The sequence below is a fragment of the Silurus meridionalis genome, chromosome 2 (genome assembly GCF_014805685.1).
Source record: "Silurus meridionalis isolate SWU-2019-XX chromosome 2, ASM1480568v1, whole genome shotgun sequence".
Lineage (NCBI taxonomy): Eukaryota > Metazoa > Chordata > Actinopteri > Siluriformes > Siluridae > Silurus > Silurus meridionalis.
Genome location: NC_060885.1, coordinates 32,529,710 through 32,548,446, shown reverse-complemented (window position 1 = coordinate 32,548,446; position 18,737 = coordinate 32,529,710). Strand labels below are relative to the sequence as shown.

The window sequence follows — 18,737 nt, the reverse complement described above, 5'->3', positions numbered from 1 at the left end:
CCCTATGGAAATGGGTACTCTATATAACCCTATGGAAATGGGTACTCTATATAACCGTAAAAAAGTGGGTACTCTATATAACCCTATGGAAATGGGTACTCTATATAACCATAAAGGAGTGTGTACTCTATATAACCCTATGGAAATGGGTACTCTATATAACCCTATGGAAATGGGTACTCTATATAACCATAAAGGAGTGGGTACTCTATATAACCCTATGGAAATGGGTACTCTATATAACCCTAAAAGAGTTAGTACTCTATATAAACCTAAAAGAGTGGGTACTTTATATAACCCTATGGAAATGGGTACTTTATATAACCCTAAAGGAGTGGGGACTCTATATAACCCTATGGAAATGGGTACTTTATATAACCCTAAAAGAGTTAGTACTCTATATAAACCTAAAAGAGTGGGTACTTTATATAACCCTAAAAGAGTGGGTACTTTATATAACCCTAAAATATTACTATGTACTTCATCCTTAATGCTCATGATTGCATGAATCTCATAAACCAGGCGGAAGTCATACAGAAAGGCTGAACTCCAAACGGCCCCATAACCGCTAAATAGATTGGTGTAGTGCACTAGAAAGGGTGCATAAGATTGTATTTCCAGCTCTACTCAGAAACCCTAGATAGGGCGTGTTATTTGAGATCCGGCCTTCGCCCCGCCCCGGTAGTTTCTGTGTATGTGTGGAGTTTGAGGAAGTGGCAGAATCTTATTTCAGAGCGAAAGTGGGAGAGACATGGACAAGCTGCGGCGGGTTTTAAACGGACGGGAGGATAATGAGGAGCTCGGGTTGACTTCGCAGGTAACTCCAATAACCGTGTGCTCACTTCTGGGAAAATGTCTTCCTTATCGCAGCTTTCATTTGTTGCGTTTCGTTATAAAGAGCATAAATGTGCTAAGACTGTTAGCATGCACACTGCAAACTTTCACTCGGCTCTATTAAGATGTCCATTGAACTAGTTTGGGCAGAAATATGTAGAATTGTGTAGACGAAAATACTAGATTCGTATTTCCGGTACTTGCTTCATGGCCGTGTCCGAAATGAATTTCCCTCCACTATAATGCTGCACTATATTGCGTAGAAATGTCATTAAGTTGTACCCTAAGAAGTGCGCCTAAGTAGGGGACAAGTGGTTGTTTGGGATACAGCTCTAAACTTGTGACAGTTTTGCATGTAAAGCTACACACACATAAATACACAATGCGAGCTGTAAACGTACTGGTACACACACACACACACACACACACACACACACACACACACACGAGTGAAATCAAAAGTAAAACTAGTTAACTAGGAAATAATGGATGACAAAAAAGTGTATTGTGTATGTTTGTGTATGTGTGTTTGTTTATAGATAAATATAATCAGATGTGGAAGGAGTATTAAAATATTCTACTCAATTAAAAGTCCTGTTGCAATACTGTACTGCAATGAAAGTTTACTTGAGTACAAGTAAAGTTACAAGTCAAAAATCTAAAAAACTCAAATAAAAAATAACTAATTGAAATTTACACTTTTACAAATTAAAGTGCAAAAACTAAAATAAATGTGAGTCTAATGCGTGTTTGCACTTTCGCACTAACAAATTCTACTTTTTAGAACGTTATTTATGATCATAAATGACATTTATCGCAGGAGAAACTTGAACAACTCCGGCTTTTTCCGCAGTGCCGAATCCAAACGCTTTGATTGGACGCTGCATTTTCAACAAAAGGTGTGTGATTGGCTGTACAGCAGCTCTCAAATCTGATGCAACATCATCAAAACAACTGTAAAATATAACACTTTTCATGCATTTCGTATGACACGTGTCTTCCTTGTGCATTGACAATTTTTACTACTCCGTCCATTTCCAATTCTGGTGCTAACCAACATTAGCAATATCACGCAACTATACAACATTCATGTAAACTAAAGATATAAGTATTGTTAATTTATTTATAAATACTTGCGCAGGTTGTCTAGTGTTTATAAGCTGCCAGTTCAGTCGCTTTGGGCAAACACAGTTTATAACGCGTAATAAAGCTGTTGCCTTTCTTGCACTTGAAGTCAAAGCAGTCGCTTAAATATAGCCAGGGCTTTGTTTCATTAACATTTAATGAACATTTGACTTGTCCACCTCCATCTTTTATTCTTATGGGTTTAGCGCGTTTGTTTTCCGCCCCTTTAATTACACCCCCACCCCCACCCCCGTGACGGATATGATTTAGATTGTTGTCGAGTACAAAACTTCAAACAAAACATCCTTAGATAAAAGTCAAACTACAGAATTTAAAAAGTACAAAAAATGTACACAAAACATTCCTCAGTTACAGTAACGCAAGTAAAATTAATTCGGTACTTTCCACCTTTGTAGATACTGTGTGTGTGTGTGTGTGTTTGTATGTGTTTGTTTGTTTGTTTGTTTGTCTGTGTTTTTGTTTGGTGCTTTGTTTACATTGTGGTCAAAGACCCTGAGTGTTAGGAAGTCGTTAGTTCTGAACCCTGATCAAACACGCTTCCGTTTTCAGACTCTACACGTTTATTCTGTTTTCACTTTGCACTGATATCTGATACTAATATACACATTCATTATGTATTTGTTTCACCAATGCATTCAGAGGACACATGTTGAAAGGTAAGTCCATGATCTTTGGCTTAATTGTTTTGAAAAATCTCATGAAATCCCATGAACGTTTATTTTAGACGCCTTCTGAATCTTACGTCTAACAACATACCGTCAAATACCGACTTCAGCACGACGTTAAAAAACGACATTGATGGTGTAAACCCCTGCCTATACCCCAGCTGGACATCCGGCTCGAGGCTAATTATAATGAAAACATATCCCTTAAAAATGTATATTATATAGTTTAGTTTATTTGTTCCTCTTCTGGGAACATGGGAACCTTTTGTTTGTTTACTCGTCTGTAATTACGCATTGAAATCTTGTAGAAATGCATTATGATCATTCCAAACTCCACCAAATAAATCTGCACCACCTGCTGATCAGGTTCCTTTCTTTAGCGGCGTTAGATGTTTGTTAGCCTTGACGTTCTCATAATGTGCTCATGTTTTCGACGACAAACCGCTGAGAGACAAAAGTCGAAAAAAGTTTTTAATCCTCAATAGTGAGAAACTACGATTTCCTCATGTAAACTATAAACTCCTAGACGTCTAGACATTTAGATTTTACTCATGTGCCCTTGTTAAATCCACAGGACGCAAGCTTTCAATGCTGTTTAATCTAAACACAAGATTAATTTGTTTGGTACTCTTCAGTTTATGTTGTTATATATTGCGGATAAATGAAGTTATAATATTGCAGTCGTTGTATTCATTATGGAGGAAACAGGTGGCAGTTTATCTTTACTTCTGGCACAATTCTGTTAGTATCTTGTGTTTTCTTGTCTCTCATCTCACACAACACAACCTGTATTTGTGTGTAAATAGGAATACTACCCACATGGGTCACTAGGAAAAGAAAAATTCCAGCTAGTCTGTTTAAAATTTACAGCAGCTGCCTGTGAACCTCTGGGTTTCAAGTGTCACAGAGTGTTAAGTGTTAGACCTATTAGTCTTTGATTTTTGTCTCAGTCAGCATGAAAGGAACCATGTGATATCCTGCTATTGTTCCCCTCAGATCCTGGATGCCTCCACACTCAGTTACAGCACGAGGATCAAATGGTTCATCATATGCTTCTCCGCCGGGATCCTTTGCTCCATACTGGTGAGTCGTTTTCTAGTTTTTAGGAAGGGATTAGGTAAAGCGTCTAAATAAGGCCATGCATAGTGAAGAGGTGACATTCAGCAAAGTTTAAATGACATTCACGCTGTGCAAGAGGCGAAGCAGAGTAGTTTATCCCGAGGCTGTGTCCAGGAACACAGCCAGTTCCATGATATTCCATTCAGGAGGTAACTAGCTACCGCTAGGTGAACGTTTTCACTACAAATCCAGCCTTTACTCATTCTGTGTAGGAGCTATGCATAGTGCCATTGGAGTACACTGCTGTAGGATATACACCAAAAAAGACTTGTTTTCAGATCAAACAATCGAAGTGATTGATAGATTTCGTTTTGAGCATTTTGAACGCTCCAATAAACCAGAATCATTTGAGCTAAAAACAGCCATTAATGAGAAATAAGAAGAAACTATAAAAATAAACCAGTAACTAAAGAGAAATTGCCATAAATAATGGTATCTGTTCTATACAAATCATTTGTAATGGTGATGATAAACTGAGAACACTGTGAAAGTTTTATACCGAAGACTAACGTTGACCTTCGACGCCGTAGCCCACTCCTCCGCCCAGAACATGACACACATTTGTTTTTTGTGGTTGTGCTGATAACAGATTAGAGAATTATGTTAACCCACCCGCTGTGTGTGCATAAGAACATGGCAGCTGGAATCAGACGATTTCGATTACCAAAACTCTGATAGTAAATTGAAATGTCATTGTTTATCTAATTTTACTATGTTGTTTTTGTAGCAGCTGGTTGACATCTGTACAAGTGCATTTGCACATAAACCATATTTAAACCAATGTATCATTTAATATCAATGAAATGGAAAAAGTCTCTCGTTTCACCCTCTTGTAAAGGTCAGTACATGATAGTGTAGGGAAGCAGTACACTTCTGGTTGGAAGTTAAAAATACCCCCACTAGGTGGCAGTGTTTACCCAATATCAATGAAGTCATTTTTGCATTTATTCTACATTTATTACTGTGATGATTAAAAATATCGCAGAAATTAATCAGTCTGTATTTTTATTTTATGTTCATTTTTACACTTTTGTGCTGAATGATTTTTATGCATCGGTTCTTTGTTTTTGGATTTAACAGGGCACGGCGCTCCTATTCCTGCCCAATGGACTGGGGCTGTTCGCAGTCTTTTACACCTTAGGAAACGTTGCCGCACTATCCAGGTAAGATGCCTTCAAACGCTGTGTGACTGACCATGTCCTTCAGTGCCAAGTTCTCACACAAGGGCTCATGCATAAGTTCTTACACTACACTGCCATATGACAATGCCACCCAACACTAGTAGATTTCACCACACACTTTGTTGTTAGACATGAAGCTTGCCCCACAGACGACCCTCTCGGAAGCTACTGATCGTTGCTTTAATCATTAATGCAGAACCCTTACATGACTAATCCCACATGCTTGTCTCTGTCATTTCAATCACAGTCTGTTGTTTATCCACTTGGTTTTGTTGCTCTCGCACAAATGTTCGAAGGTATGCCGAACTCCTCTCCATGGAAACGCGGTCCTTTTAACGCACGCGAATTTAATGTGATCTCAACCCCTTAAACATCTGCACTTCTTCGGTTGCCACTATTCAGTATTCTGTATGAGATTTAGGCTGCCCAAATCCAAAAAAAAACCCAAGACCGGTTTTGAAAAAAAAAAAAAAAAACTCTCATAATTCAACATGGCCTGAATATGCTTCCGCTCCAGCTTTACACCACAGTGTTATGCAATACAGCAAATTCATGCAGTGTTAAAGTGTCCTTTCACGAGAAAATCAGCAAGAAGAATCGCCCACGCACGTGTACGCAGAGCGAGACAGTGCCCTCTCGCATGTGTGAAAATTAAGACACGGGCTCAAAGCTTGCATGCACTTTTTTTGTTTCTTCTTTTTTTCCATGCATGAGATCTGGGTCATTATTTCTGTTCAAAATCAGGTCTTTTTTTTTTTTTTTTTTTACACAGACACCGCATAACTCCATCCCTTATCTTCCCTCTATTATGGCCATATTTTTTCTTTTCTGAGAAATTCTGTTTGGTTTCAGCGTCATGTCTTTACCCTCAGCCATAAAAAGAAAAGTGAGGCTGCCTCCTAGTTAGCATTTGAAACAGATACGATCCCAATTGACTTTATAAGTCCCGCAGCTCATCTGCATTCTTTTTAAGTACAAACGGTTTCTTCTGGGTCGTGTTTCCATAAGGTGTATACGTGGCTCAAGCTGGAAAGCTGCACCGGTCTGTTGTGACAGCACATTGCAATCAGTTATGCAGGAACCAGGAAGAGGCCTAATCATTAACTGGTGGTAAAATGCATGAAAACACTCCAGAATTTCCCTCCATACTCTCGTGCCTTGGCTGCTGTCAGCACATTCTGAAAAAATTCGACTAAAACCGTATGTATCCATCAAACCGTATTTATCCATCATTTCTGTGTCCTATGCACTGATCAGGTGAATATAGTGTTTGTTTGAAATGATTTAAGTGACAAAATCTGACCTTAATTTCAAACATTATAGCATTAAAAATCTTTTATAATAAAGCTTTAAACATGCTAATAAAATCTGCATTTATTGATATGCAGACGCATGTTTGTGAGACCGGCGCTGAAAGCTAAATACGGAAAGCATTCAAGAAAAAAATAATAAATTATTAAAACCTACTAGACATTCTGCTCCTTTCATTAGCTTAATAGCACAGCGTTTTTCTTCTATGCTGTCTCGTCTTTACGTTTCACATGTGCACTTTTCTTTCCTCGCAAAAGCAGCCGCGCCTTTAAGTCTTCTCAGAGGTCACGGATGATATCGTAGGTCCGGTCTGATGTAGACGTCTGCTTCTTAGCGCGATTCATGTCCCATGACTGCTGCTCATGCATTAGACCTTCACTAATCTAATATATACCTCAGTTAGTCCACTCGAGTAACACACTTTGGAGATCCCCAGGCCTCAGGGGACCGAAACCGTACTGTCCGTGGTCACGTCAGGAGAGAGAGAGAGCGGAGAATGAGAAATCTCAGTGATGCCTCGTAATCGGATTTAGTCTCAAATTTAATTACAAATCCTGGTACCTCCATCACCCTGGAAACTGAGCTGAGAGCCTGAAACCTTGTTTTAGAAATAAAAAGTGCAATACATTTGTGAATGTTGAATTTTCTCATATGAATGGGTGTTAAAAGAAAACCATGTATAAATCAAGTGGAGTTTGTTCGCATCCCCCTTGACACATTTAAGCACTAACTTCCTGCCTTACGTATAAAATCCTGAAGAGCCTCATTTGACCTGGATTTTGAATCAAGAAGGAAAGATCTAAGAAAATGTTCAGAATTGGGGCACAAACTTTTTCAGTATGAACGGTTTATATCTTGATTTAGATTTTTTTTGGAAAAGCAAATATGCATTAGTGTGATTTTAAAGGTGAAAAAACAGAAGCAGCTGTTGAGACATTTGTATACGTGTTACGGGTGGTCTCTCACAGGATGACACAAAGCCCCCTTTCATAAAGCACAAACACTGAGGGTGGAAATAAAAGAAATCATTTGCTATGACCTTCACCTTAATCAGATCTCGATCAAGTCGAACATCAATGGGAGTTTTTGGAATTGCCGTATTATTCAGCACTCTCAAGAACCTGAATGAATGCTTTTTTATAGATTAGGACACAAACTAATGGGTCCTATTCTACAAAAAGCATCAGTTAATGCTTATTTATGCATCTAAATGTAGTAAAAGCATGAACTAGTTTTTTTTCTGAATCCTGAAACGACATATTTCATACTTTAGCAATATTTCTAAGGTAAAAGAAGGTTATAATGAGTATAATGTTAATGAGTTTTCCTATGTGGCATGTCTGTTCGCTGTATTACCGTGATTTTAGCTTTTTATTTCTCATTTTCCCTCCAGCACCTGTTTCCTGATGGGTCCATTGAAGCAGCTGAAGCGCATGTTTGAGCCGAACAGACTCATAGCCACTTGTGTCATGCTGGTAAGGCATCTCATATGTGTCTAACTGCTTTTCTGAAGTGTTTTTTTCTTTCTTTTTCTTTCTGTCTTTCTTTCTCACACCTCGATTCAGCTGTGTCTTGCCTGGATAGCACTTTAGCATTTTGACCCAGAATAATTTTCACACCACTGCACTTTGAGCCCGGAAGAGAATTGAGAAGGCATGAAGTCATTACAGGAGCTTGAACTAATATGACACCAAAGGCCCAGACGTTTAATGTTAAGGAAAAGCCTACGTTTTCAGTATAAGGAGAATTTACACAGCTCTTTATACACAACACTATGGATCAGGACTTGCGAAAACTGGTTGTAGCTTATGATTTCCAGCCTCTGATTTGGAAAAACGCTTCCTCAGCATTAACAAATAATAAGAAATCAGGATATCAGAGGATCTCTTCAACACCTTGAGTTCAGTAAGATAAACATCAAGGCAAATATCCAGTGTTTTTCTCCCTACTATTGAAAATTTAGTATCGTATTTTTCAGACTATAAGCCGCTTTTTGAACCCCGCGGCTTAAACAACGAAGCGGCTAATTTATGAATTTTTCTGGGTTTTTCCCGGTTTCACAAACTTCAAGCCAAAAAACTGAACTCCATAACATTAGACCAATGAAATTTCCTCACCTGTGTTCTGAGCTGCACGGCATCGGGAGAAAAAACTTTTTGCTAAACGCATGACGATGCCAAAAGAAAAATTCCCGAGAGAAATAGTTGTGAAAGGAATGAGTCTGGATTATGGGAGAGCTCGCTAACTCCAGTTGCAACAGAAATCATATAAGCACAGACAGGTTTCCAAAACTCGTGCTTTTTTTATTTTTCTTGGCAACAGCGTTACGGGTTAGTCAAAGAAACTTAGAAATGAGCATCAGAAAATAATAGGGACATATTCCTCGGTCTTGCACACATGCAGTAATAGCGGAAAAATGCGGCAGCAGGCTATTCCCAAAATACCGCTCTGCTCTTAAAGGAGCCACAACATATTTCACCCGTTACACCGTGTAACAGACACTGTCTTTCATTAAAGACTGTGTAAAGTTCATTAGTTTCAATGTAGACAATGTAGGCTTATAGACAGGTGCGGCTTATTTATGTTCAAAATAAAAATCTTTGTCAAATTCAGTGGGTGTGGCTTATATATGGATGCGCTTTGTAGTCCGGAAATTACGGTAGTAAAGTATGCAAATCCAAATTTCTCATTTTTACTTTTGAGCTAAGTTGAATAAAAGGAAATCGCTGAAACACAAGTCCTCTTGAGGCTCATAGTGTTAATATAGCACATAAATTACTAACAGCTACAGTAGGACTTAGCTATCTTATGAGTTAACGTTTTTTTATGCACTGGGTCACTGTGTGCTTTAGGACATGACTGATGCGAAATCACGCATAACATTCTGAATGAAGTCATTAAAACTTGGTTTGTATTGAATTTGATGCAAGAACCAATCACTATCTGAATCCCTCGTTCAGGAAATATTGGCGTTTTCGAGTTCTAGGATATCTTAACAGATGTTCGCCATTAAACTATTATACCATCATTTTTCGATCTGTTTTGTGAAGCAGTACCGATTTATGTTTGTTTTCTCCAGCTGTGCCTTGCCCTGACCTTATGTGCAGTCTTTTGGGTAAGCAGCTTTGCATGATCCATTACAACAATGTTGACTCAGTAAGGTTTATCCTGGAAGTCAATTATGATTAAAAATGTATAATTAATCAATAATTAAATCTTTGCAGCTGTAGAAAACTCCTTTCATTGTTTTGATTTGTTTCCTTTAGTGGAAGAAAAAGGGGCTGGCTATCATCTTCTGCATTTTACAGTTCTTAGCTATGACCTGGTAAGTAACATGCTGAACTTGTGCACTTCCTTAGCAAAAAAAATTAAAAATTAATTTTCTACTAAATTGTGCAGAGGTTTATTAGTAATTCTAATTGGTAGTACTGGGAAATGGGTTTAATTGCATTTTCCACCCTGATTGGTAGATTGGGATTATAGCTTTAAGAAAAGTGTGTGTGTGTGTGTGTGTGTGTGTGTGTGTGTGTGTGTGTGTGTGTGTGTGTGTGTGTGTGTGTGTGTGTGTGTGTGTGTGTGTGTGTGTGTGTGTGTGTGTGTGTCATCTGAGACTGGATTATCCAGTCAGTAAGTAAAGGCCCATTCTGCCACAGTGTGCCCTGCAGCACGAAATCAGCCTGGCATTGACTCCCTTTTCTGTCTGGACCTCTGCCATCTGCAAGCTCCTGTGGCTAAGTGTGCATGATTCAGCTTTAATTAAGCCAAGCGGGTTGCTATAACTGCATGCTGTTCATACAGACAAAAAGAAATCAACCAAATGGAACTAAAAATATTGAAGGTGAGGGATAGTATAGGCTGAGCAAGTCCAAAACATAGATATATATATATATATACAGAAATTAAGGATTAGACTAACAGTAATTATCACCAAAATACCCACTTCATTATGCTTTTATTAAATGAAGCGTAGAGAGTGGAGTAACCCAATCATCCCTAGAATTATTGGCACCCTGGGTGAAAATTATGTTGATTTATTCATTGATAAAGAGACTCAAAGCACTTTTGAGCAACAATACGTGGTTGGCAAAAGCCAGAAAGGATTTGAATATTGTAAGTCATGTAGTGGCTATATAAATAAGTTAGAGGGCGGAGCCAGATGAAACGAGCAGTAAGACTTCACCTGTATCTGATAAGACTAATCAGTGCCCTCTTTTTCGTCCGGCTCCGTCCTCCACTCACGAACCACTGCCACAAACAGGTTAAGCTTTTGTTAGGATTGGAATAAAGCTAATCTCTGTTGGCATGTCTTGACTTTCTCAGCTGGTTACAGTAACACCACAGACTGCCGTAGAGACAAATGACTAACTTTATTTGCATTCCTTCCTCTCGGCATGCGTGTGTGGTGCTTTTACACACGTCACTGGCCCAGACTTTATTACCAGTGTAATTGTCATCATCACTGACGATGCGTTTCTCTTCCTCCACATCCTGAGTCATATCAGGCATAGCAGACAAGTGCCATCCCCCTGGCAACTGCTCGTTCCACACACACAGACACACACACAAGCCAACATGATCCTCACACTCATTTAGAGATGGGCCTTTTCTTATACCGAGTATTCTTTAGCATTGGAGGTCGGGTACAAGCCTCGAGCCTGCTCATGTGTGCCAGTGAGATTCCATACATGCCTGGATAGCACAATCTGTTAATATACTATCTAGCATGCAGTGCATGAGATGCCACTAGAACAGTACTTTGTAAATATTTAACCCAATCCTTGTCTCCTTAAATGGCTCCATGTTAGAAGGTTTAGCAATTTTCAATTACAAATGTTCCTTTCGATCATGGTTGTAAATATAAACCGAGCCTTCAATTACAATAAAAACAATTGTTAAAAAAATAAAATCAATAATAAGTCTAAATAATGTTGACTTTAAGAAAACTGCAATACCCGTTAAGTGCTGTTAATATATTATATTTCATATTCCAATATTGATTTGTATTTTTTTGCTTACATTTCACATAGTTTAAATTGTATGCTTTTAAGATACAATCTGTGCTGTGATTTTCCAATGCGTCCTTGTAAGTCATTTTATTATAAAAGGTGTTCGTGGCTGTAAACAGTTTGAGAATTATATATGGTATAGAGTTTATATGAATGATGCCCATTACCCATAGACTCCCTGTTTGTTTGAAAGCCTACAATAGATCATAAACCATTAAACACTGTGTTATCTCATAAATAGGAATGTAATTAAATATCTTATTATAAGATATCTCCGTTATAGTTTATTTGTGCCAGAGTTATAAAGACTTGCTCTTTTTTTATTTATTTTTTTAGGTACAGCATCTCGTACATTCCTTTTGCACGGTAAGCTGAAACAATTATCTCCTATATTGTGCATGTGTGTGTCTTTTATATTATATATTTATATATACTGTATATTAGTGGCAGGCTGTAAGGGCAAGATTTTTTTTTTCCTTTCCTATTAACAACCATAAAGTGATGCTAAAATGATCTACAGGGATTTAAATGTTAATTTATAATTTTTTCCCCCTGACATTTTATATAGTTCCACATTGAGTTGCTCTTCAGCCACCACATTACGTGTTGAGGTCAAAGGAATAAGAATCAACAGCACCTGAATCATAAAGTACACGTTGCTTTAACCAATCGGATTTTGAGTAGGCGACACCGGGGCCATCTAGCAGGCGTACAGTAACATTATGCATTTTCATGTCTTTTGATTGGACGGTCAGAGAGCGCAGTAGTCAGAGCTAGCAAACTGTATACTGTATATGTGTACAAACTTACACTTATAAAGAACATCTTATTCATTTTTATCATCTGTGTAAAGACAAGGGGATTAGCTTTCTGACTCCTTGAGCCTTCTTCTTACTCTGCATGTTCCAGTTTAGGTCTGTTGTGACAGTTGACAGACGAGATAAGATATCAGTACTTAATTCCAACCAGGACTGCAGAATTCCTCCAAATGTCACCATGTAACCTCTCCTGCTCAATCTGGGTGGTTTGTTTTTTGTCTCTAACGGAAGGAAAACATGTTATTTACCCACGCCTGTGTTGTTGTCCCTGACCATATGGCACTAATCCTCTCCTGGAGCAAGATGGGGTGTCTGTACCAAACAAATGGCTCTGGGATTTTTATTTTTTTCCCTTGTGTCCTCTGTCTGCTCTTTAGCTGACCCCCATAAAGCTATTTGTTTCATTCCTTACTAAAGAATTTAAAAAGCAGAGGAGAATTAATGAGGCTGTGTGTCATTTGTAGTCATTGACTTTTTATTGTTAGCAGAATTTATAAAGCAGGTTTGTGTTATAAGGGATTCTGTAGGTCTTTTTTCTCTCTGTGCCCTGTAGTAGCAGTGTAACACGGTGCCATTGTCTCTATCAATGACTTAAAACAAATTTTTTCCCCCTTGGAAATGGCACTGCATTAGACACTGTTAATCCTGCTAACATGTTTAACATATCGAGTTGGTTTTGTTTCACACAATGCGCACCACTGCCCACAGAGTTACTAAGGATGAATGAACGAACACTGTATATTAGTGTTGGTAAGATTCACTGATCCGCATCGGTGCATCTGCGTAAAATTTAACGTTGTGCTGCACAGATTTTTGAAGGGTGAAGAAGTTGGTATTGTATCACGATGCACAGTTTTTAACATCTGTAAAAAAGAGTCATAGAGAATACAGATTAACATGGCAGAGGTAGAGTTGTTTTTGCACTACAAAGAAGTGTTATTGTTTGCGAAAGGGGGCATGCGTTACAAGTCAGAAGGCACTTAAGTAAATTGATGATTTGCTGTATCTCTGAACAAAAGATATAAAAGCAAACTATCTTTGTTCTGAATTGCATAGAATCCTTTTTTGAATCGCATTGTGTCGAATCAAACCCGAAATCAGATCGCACTTCATCATAACGTGTGAATCGCATCAGCTGCTTCACGTATCGTATTGTTGGCTGTGCATTGGCCTCAGTTATAAAGTTGCACATCCCTTCTGTAAATGCACCACTCACATCCGTGTTGATGATCATGGCGTTCCTTTGTTTGGCAAGATTCATATCTGACCACGTCAAAACAAAACATCGCAACATGGGGATTTTTTTAAATGATCGAATATGTTCAGAAATGATCTGCTTTCAAGATATTTTTATACTCCAGTTTCCTGTGTTGTTCTACAACCACTTGTGAAAGGTTTTACCTAACCTCATTTAACTGTGTGAAGTTTCGTACGCATTGTTAGCAGTGTGGAGGTTCAGAGTCCGTGTCCTCTTTTTTATTTTTCAGCCACTTGCGCTTGAAGAGTGATGCCCATGCTATGAAATATTCTTAGAAGCATAGGCCTAGATGGAAAATGCACTCTGTCTATCAGTAGCTCTGTGTGTGTGTGTGTGTGTGTGTGTGTGTGTGTGTGTGTGTGTGTGTGTGTGTGTGTGTGTGTGTGTGTGTGTGTGTGTGTGAGCGAGCCAGACATCTATAAGCTGTGTGAAACCAAGTGCCATCTGACATGGGAGCGGAATATGAATGAGTGTCTGGAAAAGCGAATGGCTGGTTTGCATTATGATGATTTATAATAATTCAGAATTTTCCTGTTCTGTCCCTCCTTAATAAAACGCACAAACTACAACCCACGGACAGCACAAAGCCTTCCATTTAAGACTGGTTTGGTTCATTGGCTTGTTATTGGATTAAGAGACACAGGAGCTGCATCGTGGCTTAGTGATTCAGTGCTGCATGGAGCTGGTTTTCTTAATGAATTTCTTAATGTTTCCTAATATGGTATATTCCTGTACTGAGAATTTGTTTCCCGACCAGCGGATTGTAGTGAGATGCGTGCAGGTCTGACGTGGGGGGTTGCAGGAGTGGTCTTTGAACGTGCCTTTTGAATAGAATGAGGAGGACTGAGTCACCACGAGCCCCTCCTCTTTCCTCTCCTCAATTCCTTTTAACCTTGACAGCTTTTCACACCTCCTTTTCCCGGATGTAGAACTGTGATATAGTCTGCATAGCAACACGTTAATAGTGAGAAGAGGGAGAGAGGGAGAGAGAGAGAGAAGGAGACTGAACGAGGAGATGGGGAAGATGAGGATAAGGAGGCGCCATGACCTCGTTCTGCAGTTGCCATGGTGACCATGTGGGTTACATCATCGCTTAACCACATACCTGATGTCAGGGGAGGCGTGTCGGTCTGATCGCGCCAAAACAGAATAAAATGAGCAACAAATCCACCCCTTTGTGACCAGGAATAAAGCTAGGCTAACACAAACAGCTCTGTGATCAAAGACTCGGGTGAATAAGCAAGTTGGACAAGCGGATTTTAATTATCCTCTTAACGTTAATCACGCAATGATGAATTGTACAATTAGAATAGGTCTAGTTTAAAAAATGGGTTTTTGAGCAATCCACTAGTTAAAAATTTAAACACGGGCTCCAACAATAACGCTGTGGTGCTTATGTGTTTGTTTGTTTTTTGCAGGGACGCAGTCATTAAGTGCTTCACTTCCTGTTTGGGCTAAAGCTGTTTCTCTCCACAAGCCATGTCCGGCTATAAACACCCAAATTCTGTGCTCAGATTATACATAGTAAATATGTAAGATATTTTATTGCAAAGATTTTCATTTCATTTTGTCCTAATATAAGCCAGCATATTTTATATTTTGAAATGTATCCTGGGGGATTTCACATTTAACTATTCACTATTTTCATTAACATATATGAAAGATTTTTCTTGTCTGTCTGTAAACTGTGATTTGAAAGAAACCCTAAATGAATACATATGTGTGTTGTAATGAGTGACTGCTGCACAAAAATTCAACTTATTCCAATTCAAATTTTTGCATTAAATGCAGCAATTTGTATTTTTCACACCAAAAACCATTAAGCATTACTACACTGTCTAAAACTGCACTTCTTGTAATAAACACAAATATTATTGATCCTGTTTGTCATTTGTTTTCTATTCACATCTACTTCATACTGGTTTCTCTGGTAAATGTCTGTAAGGGTTTAGTCAGAAATCTTCTTTCCTTCCTGCTGTGTGTTTGTTTAATTGCAGTGTGTGTAAAAATGAAAGCATGATAAAGATCCCATGATGCATTGGTTAACAAATTTCCATGACTGTACAGATCACAGATGAATGTAAACGAGGTAGATTTCTCATGTATATGTGATTCCAGATGCTCATGCACACTACATCAGCTTCCGCTCACTCTGCACCGTTATTCCATACACACAGGAGATTAGCTTCATGCTTGTTTTTTTATATCTTTATATCCGACTTGATTGCCCTCCACTATATTGTCTGAATGTGACCCAATAACCCAACACTGCTTGCTATGGTTTCTGTTTTCGGGTTTGATCAAGCTGAAGTGATAAAACTGCACAGCTGTGGTTGCCAAGGTGACAATGTGTAGCGGGCGCTCCGTATTAAGCAACCCTCCTCCTCCAGCACATCCTGCACAACGTAATACGAAGATGCGATGCAGCATTCAACTGTTAGTGAGATTTCAATTTCTATCCATATTTTGTGCAAAATGCATACATAGGTTGTTAATTACACAATACACAATTGCTTATTTGTGTAGGTTTTATTCAACACAGAAGTCTGATACCTGCTTTTGCTCTCAATCTCATCAATATTTTTTAGCACAGGGGTTCAGAACCAGGCGGCGGCGTGGACCGGTACCGAGTCGTTTATCATTTTGTTCTGGGCTGCAAAAAAAGAGGAAAAAATAATTTTATTTCCATTTTCACATTTTGAAAGATGACCACTTCTGCCTTTGATAATAGAGAATGAGTGCAAGCTTAATTTATCATGAGTCGAGTTACATTGTTAATACATATGTAATAAACTAATAATTAAGCCTTATTATATGAATAATAACGTTATGTGCATGACAAATGATTCATGGTGCAAAAATAAAGGTAAAGACCACTGTATTAGGACATTTATATTGAAATTTACATATTTTAATCACAAAAACAAATGATGGACAAATTTTATTCAGTATTCATGAATAACCCAAAAAAAAGCTCCATGCATTGGAACCCTATCCATATCTTCATGACTGTCCTGATGTTTTATACACGTTTTAGGCTTTAACGCCATTTGCAGTTGTTTATTGACGAGACAAAGTCCTTTACAGCTAGAGATAATGATTAGGGAGTATAAACAGTGGTTTGTGGATGGATGGATGGATGGATGGACGGTATTAAGTCCTCATGGGTATGCAGTAAGTGTTATTTCTATGCGTATAAAAGCATATTGATTATTACTTAGTTTATGGTGGCATTGGGGACTTGGAGACTGTGTCTGTCCATAGGGAAGAAAAGCAATAAAAGATGAGCGCATTAAATCAATAGGCCTACATTAGTGTAGGATGAAGCATGTCTACTCAAGGTCACTGATGGAGGCAAATTGCTTCATGGACATACCTTCAGTCTGGAGTCTGGAGTTTGTGTTCATAAGTCGCAAAAATGGTGTTTTAAACATTCAGCCTATTTTCTCCAGATTATCACAAGGTGCTCAATGCTTGGTAGGCTGAAAATCTATCTTGACCAAATGATGGATTCTCATCGCCCACTTCTAGGCACGTGTCTGTGGCCACACCTCTTCTGTTCCTAAATCTATAAAGCCCGAGGAAACCTCATTTCCCCGGCAGCGAAGCGCAAACCGGTGGACGCGGCGCGTGTGAGCGGATACAGCGCATGGACGGCTCCTGCTTGGTCATAATCTGAACGCCACGGTTTTGATTTCTTCACGAATTTTAACGCCTTAACGCAGGTAATACGATGCCTTTCCCCCCCATAAACCTTCATTCGCGGATTTCATCACCGGGAAAAGACCTGTTCAGGAAGAAGAAACCCGTGACGAGCCTTGTCCCTCCGCAGTCTTTGCTCAATCCTAAACCTCGCGAGGAGAAGGAACCGGAGAAGGACAAACTGTCCACGTCGTGGCCTAGCGCCAATCTGAGACAGCTGGGACGCAAACCGCAACAGCAGCACCACCACCATCATCATCAACAACAACATCAGCAGGAGCAACAGCATTCCAGTAAATTTCCTACAGACTGTTCGATCCCGAACCTGGACGTCATGGACTTGAAAAACTCGTGGCTGAACGCGAGCAAGCCACTGGATGGTTCGTGCGAGAGCGTGACGCGCTCCAGCTCCGGGGAATCGGCGGCCAGACGCGCCGGATACGCCAAGGAGGAGCTCGAGCAGGAGGTGCAGTTCTCGCTCAGCCTCACCCCCGAGGCCATTCTGGTCATTCAGAAGCGAAACCTCGAAAAACAAATGCTGGCTAAGCAACAGAAGTGCTGCGGCTCGACTGACGCCAAACACCGACGCGCCGCCGTGGCGTCCAAAAGAACGCAGGGCGCACTGAAGAGCACGGGCCTTGTGGCCAAAGCGGACAGCTCGAACGACATAAGCGCGATTGTGAAGATCTCCCTGCTCAACGACCAGCACAAGTACGACGACGTCGAGTACGAGGAGGAGGACGGTGACGTGGACGAGACGGTGATGCGTAAATGCAAAGAGTGGCTGAAAGGCGTCGAGAGCGCAGCCGCCTTCAGCAAAGTGGACAAACTCTCCGCGCTCCCGCACCTCAAGAGCTGCTGATGGAAGCCACTGTGAAGGGGAAAATAAAACCCCCACGCAGGAATGAATCCTCCAAAATCCCCCCTTTTGCTGTAGCCTGTTGATATGGCGCTTTGCGTTTTTGTCTCTCCGGTGACTTTCTAGTTTTCTTTCACACGGACAGCGATGCGCGCATGCGGGGCTTCGGCCCCCCTTTTTCCCCACTCAGGTTGCGTCTAAATGTAGCGCCATTCAATTTAACTCGGATAAAACGAATGTCCTCCAATGAAGCCTGGGTCTCTGCGCTCACTATGCATAGTCAAAGCCACAGGTGTCCTTCACATGGACAGGCCTGTGGTGCGGATGTGTTGCGGGTTGGGACGCAACCCAAGACAGAGGCTTCTTTCTTCTGGCGCGACGGTTTCCTTTGTGCCAGAAATCAAAGGCAATGTGACTAACTTTACAATGCAAAATTCACGTGTGTGTGTGTGTGTGTGTGTGTGTGTGTGTGTGTGTGTGTGTGTGTGTGTGTAAATGGGTTTGGCAAAAACCAGCTTTGTACAGTATTTATTTTAAAACCTTCTGCTGTTTGTGATCTAGACTAGATCTTTGTCGTTTTTATGGTTTTCATGAAATAAAGTGTATTATATCCAGTTCTGTATCTACATTGATTTGTTTATTTGAATGATCAGCACTTTTATTTTTCAATTTAAGGTTCAATGGTGTAGTTCGAGTTAAGCATTGAGAACCATTATGTCACGATACAAGTTCTGGACTTCATGCATTGCTATATACCAGTGGTCTTCACTGAATACCAGACATCTACATTTTACAGTCTTGTCATTTCAATGTAATAAGTATTACAGTATTTATTCAT

General features: G+C 39.6%; 2 protein-coding genes across 2 annotated transcripts; both read left to right on the top strand.

The window, feature by feature from the left end:
* Positions 1 to 666: 666 nt before the first annotated feature.
* On the top strand, positions 667 to 15,216 carry sft2d1 (SFT2 domain containing 1). Its single transcript, XM_046873183.1, has 8 exons — positions 667 to 817; positions 3,642 to 3,728; positions 4,845 to 4,927; positions 7,650 to 7,731; positions 9,336 to 9,371; positions 9,523 to 9,581; positions 11,599 to 11,628; positions 14,757 to 15,216. Exons 1-8 carry the CDS (start codon positions 752 to 754, stop codon positions 14,794 to 14,796), a joined length of 483 nt encoding a protein of 160 aa, XP_046729139.1. The 5' UTR covers positions 667 to 751; the 3' UTR covers positions 14,797 to 15,216.
* A 1,581-nt stretch (positions 15,217 to 16,797) lies between these two features.
* On the top strand, positions 16,798 to 18,513 carry prr18 (proline rich 18). Its single transcript, XM_046863737.1, has one exon. It carries the CDS (start codon positions 17,072 to 17,074, stop codon positions 17,900 to 17,902), a length of 831 nt encoding a protein of 276 aa, XP_046719693.1. The 5' UTR covers positions 16,798 to 17,071; the 3' UTR covers positions 17,903 to 18,513.
* Positions 18,514 to 18,737: the final 224 nt, after the last annotated feature.

Excerpts from the sequence above, each read along its gene's own strand:
- sft2d1 (XM_046873183.1), top strand. The coding sequence starts at position 752 with ATGGACAAGCTGCGGCGGGTTTTAAACGGACGGGAGGATAATGAGGAG. Across the intron at positions 3,729-4,844 it reads GGATCCTTTGCTCCATACTG|GGCACGGCGCTCCTATTCCT; the intron begins GTGAGTCGTTTT and ends TGGATTTAACAG. Across the intron at positions 7,732-9,335 it reads TAGCCACTTGTGTCATGCTG|CTGTGCCTTGCCCTGACCTT; the intron begins GTAAGGCATCTC and ends TGTTTTCTCCAG.
- prr18 (XM_046863737.1), top strand. The coding sequence starts at position 17,072 with ATGCCTTTCCCCCCCATAAACCTTCATTCGCGGATTTCATCACCGGGA.